Consider the following 7,610-nt stretch of genomic DNA (forward strand, 5'->3'; position numbering starts at 1 on the left):
TGTCGTCCCTGTCACTTAAGTTGTACCCATTGAATGCTTCCTGCCAGAGGATTGATTGATTTGCCCTTTCTGACTGATTTTTTCTCTTCTCCCAGGTGCCTTGAAGAAGGGTCTCACAGCCGAGCAGGTCCGGGCCGACTTCATGACTCTGGGTAGGTGACCACCCCAGGTTGCTCAGGTGACAGGCCCTGCAGCCTTTCCCTGTGGTCATGTCTCCCTTCTGTTCTCTTCCAGGTCTCAGTGAGGAGAAAGCCATCTACTTTTCTGAAAAGGTATCAGAATCCATCTTAATCAAAGTGAATTAGGATTGTTTGCTTTTATTTCCTGAAAACATACAAATGGAAAACACCAACCAAGGAAAAACCATTAATCATCTTATGTCATTTCCCAGCTTACAGTTTTCACTCGGTTTCATGCAGATGGCATACATACCTGAAAACGCTACTCAGTGCACCTGATATTTTCCCTCTGATTTGACTGAATATAAATATCATACAGTTTTTGTTCCCACCTGGATTAAGTCTTGGAATAAAGGAAGATTCCTGCTGCCCCTCTTGACCCAGATCTGTGCGCACAGGCCAAGCCCGTGCCTCTGCGCTCTGCCCACTGTCTGTGTAAAGACTAAACGTTGCACTGGGGGCGGAATAAAGAGGGTTTTTTCTTTTCTTTCCATTGTGATGACTTTGGCTTTCTGCTTTTATTCCAGTGGAAGCAGAATGCCCCCACCCTTGCTCGATGGGCCGTAGGTCAGACTCTGATGATTAACCAGCTTGTAGATATGGAATGGAAATTTGGAGGTAACCAGTTAGAGCCAGTCCTGGGTCCCTTGGATGATGCAGGGTTGGGTGGCAGAGGCTCTCAGATGAATTCACTGGGGAAGCGGGATCCTTGGTCCCCTAAGATTGTTGGGTCCAGCAGCTGCTTCCCTGTGTGTCACTGTCCACATTCAGCAGCTCTTTCTACCCACAGCTCTCCGTGAATTCACTTCCTGAAAAGCACATTCTCCTGTCTTCATCCTGGCCCCCACATGGCTCCTGCTTTAAAACTTGCAAGATTGGGCTCTTCAGAGTTGGTCCTCAACCAGTCACTTACTATTTTTTTCTTTTGTGTCACAGTGACATCTGGGAGCAGCGAACTGGAAAAAGTAGGAAGTATTTTTTTACAAGTAAGTCTTTTTCTGATCTCTGAAAATTGGGAGATTTTTGACTTGGTTATAAAATATTACATCCACATTTTACAATGAAAAGTGAAAGTGAAGTTGCTCAGTAGTGTCCGACTCTTTGTGACCCTGTGGACTGTAGCCCACCAGGCTCCTCTGTCCATGGAATTCTCCAGGCAAGAATACTGGAGTGGGTTGCCATTTCCTTCTCCAGGAGATCTTCCCAACCCAGGGATCGAACCCAGGTCTCCCACATTGCAGGCAGATGCTTTAACCTCTGAGCTACCAGGGAAGCGCTCACATTCTACAATATGCTAATGCAGTTACTCACTCAGTCGTGTCCAACTCTTTGTGACCCCATGGACTGTAGCCCGCCAGGCTCCTTTATCCTTGGGATTTCCCAGGCAAGAATTCTAGAGTGGGTTGCCATTCCCTCTTCCAGGGGATCTTCCCCACCTGGGGATTGAACCTGGGTCTCCTGCATTGCAGGCAGATTCTTTACCATCTAAGCCACCAAATCTACCTTGGGTTTCTTTAATATCCAATTAAACCAATGTTCCACTGAAGTGCCTTGTGTATTTCAGAGCAATGTGGTCAGCCAAAGATGTGGTTACTAACACACTTACTTTCAGATGAATAAGATCTGGATATTGTTCTTGAAAGTTTTGATTGTTCCTGTCATCATGGGAATTGTTATAAGTTTTGGTATTGGACAATCTAGACAGCTCTCAAGTAACTCTCAAGACACTGGATGGTTTAATGTTTCCGTGAAAGTTCAGGTTTCAGAAATTTCTTTGCCCAATTGTCATCGTTTTAATTTAAATATTTTATTTCTTTTTTTCCTTTTTTGGCTCAGTTAAAGTTGGTGGTTAAGAAAGGAAATCAAACTGAAAATGTATACATAGGTGAGTCCAGATTCCCATTTGAACCCTTCCACTTTTTCCATGTTTTCTTTAGTCCTTAGGCTCCTGAGTGTGTGTTAGTCGCTGAGTCATGCCTGACTCTTTGCGACCCCATGGACTGCAGCGCACCCGGCTCCTGTGTCCATGAGATTGTCCAGGCAAGGGTACTGGAATGGGTTGCCATTTCCTTCTCCTTAGGCTCCTGAAGCCCACCACTTATCATTTTTCCATAAAAAAAGTCATAATTGGACTATGGAATCTCCATTTTTCCACCTTTGCCCTCCTAAATGATAAGCCATTAGCAAGTTGGAGACCCCACAGTCAATGAACTTTTTGCTAAAGGGAAAGTGTGGGGTAGGAATATGAGTGAAAGTCGCCCAGTTGTGTCTGACTCTTTGCGACCCCATGAACTATACAGTCCATGGAATTCTCCAGTCCAGAATACTGGAGTGGGTAGCCTTTCCCTTCTCCAGGGGATCTTCCCAACCCAGGGATTGAACCCAGGTCTCCCACATTGCAGGAGGATTCTTTACCAGCTGAGCCACAAGGGATGCCCAAGAATACTGGAGTGGGTAGCCTATCCCTTCTCCAGCAGGCCTCCTGACCCAGGAATCAAACTGGGGTCTCCTGCATTGCAGGCGGATTCTTTTCAAACTGAGCTATCAGGGAAGCCTGGGGTAGGAATGGTGAATATCTAAGAGCAAGAAGCTCTGGGGTTATGGGAATCACATCAGCTGTCCTGAATGGCACTCTTTCATCCCTTTGTGTTGGGGAGTTAATGCCATTTAAAATCTCCCCTCCACTTTTTCTTTTTTTAAATGGAGCTGAGAACTTTCTGTGTTCAAGGCTTCAGTTCTTTATTATGATCAATTACTCATCCAGAACTGCTTAGAGGTATTAAGTCAAAAAATAAAAAGGAAGTCACTGGGTGGAAATTCATTTTCTTGGATGATTCTGTGGAGTTGGAAACATTTACCTGAAGCCGCGTTTTCTCTCCCCAGAATTAACTTTGCCTCAGTTCTACAGCTTCCTGCACGAGATGGAGCGAGTCAGAACCAGCATGGAGTGTTTCAGCTGATTTCTGTCCCTGCCTTGCATCTCCACCCCCACCCCCCATCCCCTCCTCCTCTTTCCCGGTGACCCACTCTGAGAGGCTGCTGGGCTCCCAGGCCTGTGGCCTCTCCTCTGGGCCTGCCTGCCTCTTGGGAGCCCGTGTGCAAAGTTTCTGAAAAACAAAGGATTAAGTACTGAAGGAGCCCGGACAGAATGACCCTGAAGAGTCTTCATGAGGCACCCTCCACCACGTATCTCCCAGGTCACTGTTTAGATATTCAGAAAGGTGATTGCATGCAGGGGAGGAAGTAAGTCAAGTCACCTCCCCTTCAAAGCTCCAGAGTACACAAATGGTCTGTTGCTCAAGATACCAACACTGATGACCTTCCCCACAAGACAGCAAGGGCTTGTTTATGACTAAGGAAGAGGTGGATTTCATGAATGACCCAAAGGGAGCTCCCAGCAGAGTTCCTACAGTTTGTGGTGGTGGGGCCTTGCTGATCGGTCTTCAGTGGACACCTGTGTAAAAGTACGGGCTGGGTCTGCTCTGAAAAAAAAAAACAGGCTTCACTTCAGGTTTTGCCCCATTGTGGGTAATGAGGCGGGCCTTTTGAGGTTATTTCAGCTTGTTTTGGTTCAAGCTGACCTTCTGTGGTGGTTAGCTGAAGAATAAAGAAGATTCTGAAGAACAGGTCTGCATCCGGTTGTCTCTGTGCGTGAATTAAAGAGTCATTTGCCTTGCAGAGAACTAGTGCTCTCATCTTCAAAAATTATCTTTCTGGGTTTAGTGAGGGCCCTGGGTCTTCAATGAAATTCGCTGTAGTCCCAAGTGGGTGTTTGTAAGAGCAGTTCAGGGGAGACTCAGGTCAAAAATATGAAAAGTGGAGTAGATGAATACTTTGTGTTCAGATAACTTTAGTACCAACCTGGCATGTGACTTCTCCTCCTACCTCTCCCCTCCGCCTCAGAAATTTTTTAAAGTCCTGAATGGATAATACATGCCCATGATTCGAAAAATACAGTGTAAAGTAATTCCTTCTGCTGCCCACTCCCCACTTAGCTAGTTCCCCTCCCTGTAGAGAAGTCCTGTCTTTGGTTTATTCTGTGATCATGCATTTGCAAATATATAGGCACAGAATTTGACTTTTCTTCCCACACAAATGGTAGCATCCTATACACACAGCGTCCTGCATCTTGCTCTTTCCCACCTCATTTGGAAATCACATCAGAACAAAGAGAGCAGCCTCATTCTTTGTAATAAATGGATGATTTATTTAACCGCTTTCCTGCTGATGGGTATTTAGGTGCTTTCCATTCTTCTCTTATGAACGATGCTACCACTGAATTTTTAAAAAATATGTATTTTTGTTTTACTTGTTTGGCTGCGCCAGGTCTTAGTTGTGGCACTCAGGATCTTTGCAGCATGTGGGGTCTATCAGTAGTTCCCTGAAACCAGGGGTCACATCTGGGTCTCCTGCATTGGGATTGCGGATTCTCAGCCACTGGACCACCAAGGAAATCCCCTGGATATTTTTTCTAATATATATAATACCATTTTACATGAGGGGAGTGTATTTATAAGGTAAACGTGAAAGTGAAAGTTGCTCAGTCTCGTCCGACTCTCTGCGACCCCTTGGACTATACAGTCCATGGAGTTCTCCAGGTCGGAATACTGGAATGAGTAAGCGTTCCCTTCTCCAGGGAATCTTCCAACCCAGTGATTGAACCCAGGTCTCCCACATTGCAGGTGGCTTCTTTACCAACTGAGCCACCAACATATGGATGTAGAATTGCCGGGTCAAAGAATATGTTCATTTATCAAAGAATGTAGAAAGAGTAAAGCAAAAAGCCCCTCTGCCTGGTTTCCCATTACTCAGTTACCCCACTGCCCTCCTCCAACAGGTAACCCTGCTGTTAGTTTCTTAGCTGTCCTTCCAGAGTTCCCCACACACACACAGGTAAGCAATAGGAATTTTAATATTTTTGTTGTTTGCATACTGTACACATTATTCTTAATATATCTTGGAGATCTTTCCATGTCAGTACATAAATAGACTGCATCGTTTTCTGTGACTACAGCATATTCTGATATGTGGATGGGTTATAACCAGCATTTGCAATTTTGATAAATAGTGCAGGTATTACTCAGTGTTCTCCAGAGAGCAGAACCAGCTGTGTGTGTGTGAAAGAGAGAAAGAGAAGGAGGGGATTGATTTGTTTTAAGAATCGGTTCACAGGATTATGGAGGTTTGGTAAATCCAAAATCTGTAGGGTAGGCTGGCTGGCTCAAGACCCAGGGACGAGTTGCAGATCCAGTGCAGAGGCAGTCTGCTGACAGAATTCCTTCTTGCTGAGAGGAGGCATGGGAGTCAGTCTTTGGGCTAGTAAGACCTTCAACTGATTAGATGAGGCCCACCCACATTATGCAGGGGAATCTACTTTACTCTGATTTTAAATCCACAAATTTAAATGTTAATCTCATCCCCAAAACACCTTTATAGAAACATCCAGAATAATGTTTGGCCAAATATCTGGGCACAGTGGCTCAGCCAAGTTAACACACAAACGAAACCATCACAGTGCCAAACTCACCTCTTTGCTATGTGTGTGAGTCGCTCAGTCGTGTCCGACTCTTTGCAACCCTATGAACTGTATGTATCCTGTCAGGCTCTTCTGTCCATGGAATTCTCCAGGCAAGAATGCAGGAGTGGCCTGCTGTTTCCTTCTCCAGGGGATCTTCCTGACCCAGGGATTGAACCCAGGTCTCCCACGATGTAGGCAGATTCTTTACAGCTGAACTATCAGGGAAGCCCTATTTCAGTTTACGGAAGATCACTGCCCACAGGTCCCAAAGAAGAGCAAGTCAGTGCCTTTGAACAGAACTTACAAATGTGTCCATGAGGTTTCGTGTGCCTGACACTATAGGAATCTAATGTAAAAAGAATTCACAGAATGTCAGAACAGGAAGTTACCTAAAGTGCAATCTAATTAAATCCATTCGTATTACAGAAGGGGAAACAGACTAGAGAGCGAAATTGGTTGTTGGCCAGTGGTCTGGGCTGCCCTGTGAACCATGGGGTCTGCCTGGTTCAGAAACAGCAGAATCCTGAGAGACCCAAGAGGATCAGCCCAGCAGACTACCCAGGGCTGGTTTGCATCAGATGCTCTGTGAGACCTGACCCTGGCTCCACTGGGTGGATGCTGACCAAGGAGTTCCTGCCCCATCCAGTTCAGGCTCTCCTGCCCACCTGTACCACCGCAGTGGCTTCCTGTTGGCTCCACCCCAGTTCTCAGCTTTCCAGCTTCTGTAGCCTGGCCTGTCCCTATGTGAGCATTCTCCTAGGCAAGACTCTTGTCAACCAACAGATCCAAAGGCTCATGGCTCTGCCAGGGTCCTGGATAAAGTGCGAAAGCCTGACAATCTGGCCCTGCTTGTGTCTCCCACAGCTCCACTTCCACTGCCTCCTGGCTAGGTCCTATACTGGAGGGTCTGGTCCACCATGAGGCCATCGGCCTCTCCTGCCCTTGGGAGCCAGTGCTTCCCCACACCTCTAGATGTAGCATCCTTGACAGGTCTGAGAGCCTCCCTTGATGGCTCCAGGCCTCGGCTCCCTAAAGCTCGGCTACAGGGGCGAGGAGTGCGGTCCTGGAGTCACGTCTCTCGGGTTCCTTTCCCAGCCCCTCTACTCACTGCCTGTGTGACCTCAGGCAAGCACCTAACCTCTCAGAACCTTAGTTTCCTCTTTTTAAAATGGGCATATGGGACTTCCTTGGTGGTCCAGTGGCTAAGACTCTGAGCTCCTGATGCAGGGGGCCCAGGTTCGATCCCTGGTTGGGGAACTAGATCCCATATGCAGCAACGAAGACACAGTGCAGCCAAATAAAAAAAATTATAAAATGGGTACAGTTCTTGGACTTCCTGGGAGGTCCAGTGGTTAAGACTCTGTGCTTCCACACCAAGGGGCATGGGTTCGATTGGTGGTCAGGGAACTAAGACCTCACAAGCCGCCCAGCATGGCCAAAAATTTTTGAAAAATAAAATGGGCATGGTTCTTACCTCTCAACGTTATTGGACAGGCCACTTAGCACAATGTCTGCTTGACTAATGGTCAGCTCTTCATTATCAAATTAATATCACTGTTTCCAGGATTCTGTTCCGCACTAGTGTGTGAACTTCTTGATAAGAGGTTTGCTTTTCAGCTCAGTCGTGCCATCACCTGGTATCAGTCAGCTCTACTCCCTCCCGCCCCTATCTGGTAACGTGGTAACAGGCCCTGTCGTTAGGTTTTTTGAACTTATATTAGTGTGTCATTTTTATGTTATTCATTTATTTTTGGCTGCTCTGGGTCTCCATCGCTTTGCGCCGGCTCTCTCCAGTTGCATTGAGCAGGGCCAGTCTTCGTTGCCAAGTGCAGGCTTCTCGTTGCTGTGGCCTCACTTGCTGCAGAGCACAGGCTCTAGGTTCTCAGACTTCAGTAGTTGTGACACACAGGCTC

At 46.6% G+C, this 7,610-nt stretch overlaps 1 protein-coding gene across 3 annotated transcripts in view; it reads left to right on the forward strand.

The window, feature by feature from the left end:
- The window catches only part of COMMD7 (COMM domain containing 7), a 28,227-nt gene extending 24,422 nt beyond the window's left edge, over positions 1-3,805 (forward strand). Inside the window, exons 4-9 of one of the 3 annotated variants that reach the window (XM_006064401.3) lie at positions 96-152; positions 235-272; positions 707-797; positions 1,116-1,165; positions 2,016-2,064; positions 3,063-3,805. In XM_006064401.3, coding sequence (XP_006064463.1) covers positions 96-152; positions 235-272; positions 707-797; positions 1,116-1,165; positions 2,016-2,064; positions 3,063-3,139 — 362 coding nt within the window. In that variant the 3' untranslated portion in view covers positions 3,140-3,805. The remainder of the gene's footprint in view (positions 1-95; positions 153-234; positions 273-706; positions 798-1,115; positions 1,166-2,015; positions 2,065-3,062) is intronic. The other 2 variants (XM_045162653.1, XM_006064402.3) reach the window with 2 other exon arrangements.
- The last annotated feature ends 3,805 nt before the right edge of the window (positions 3,806-7,610 follow it).

Source organism: Bubalus bubalis, chromosome 14 (assembly GCF_019923935.1).
Source record: "Bubalus bubalis isolate 160015118507 breed Murrah chromosome 14, NDDB_SH_1, whole genome shotgun sequence".
In the NCBI taxonomy this organism is placed as follows: domain Eukaryota; kingdom Metazoa; phylum Chordata; class Mammalia; order Artiodactyla; family Bovidae; genus Bubalus; species Bubalus bubalis.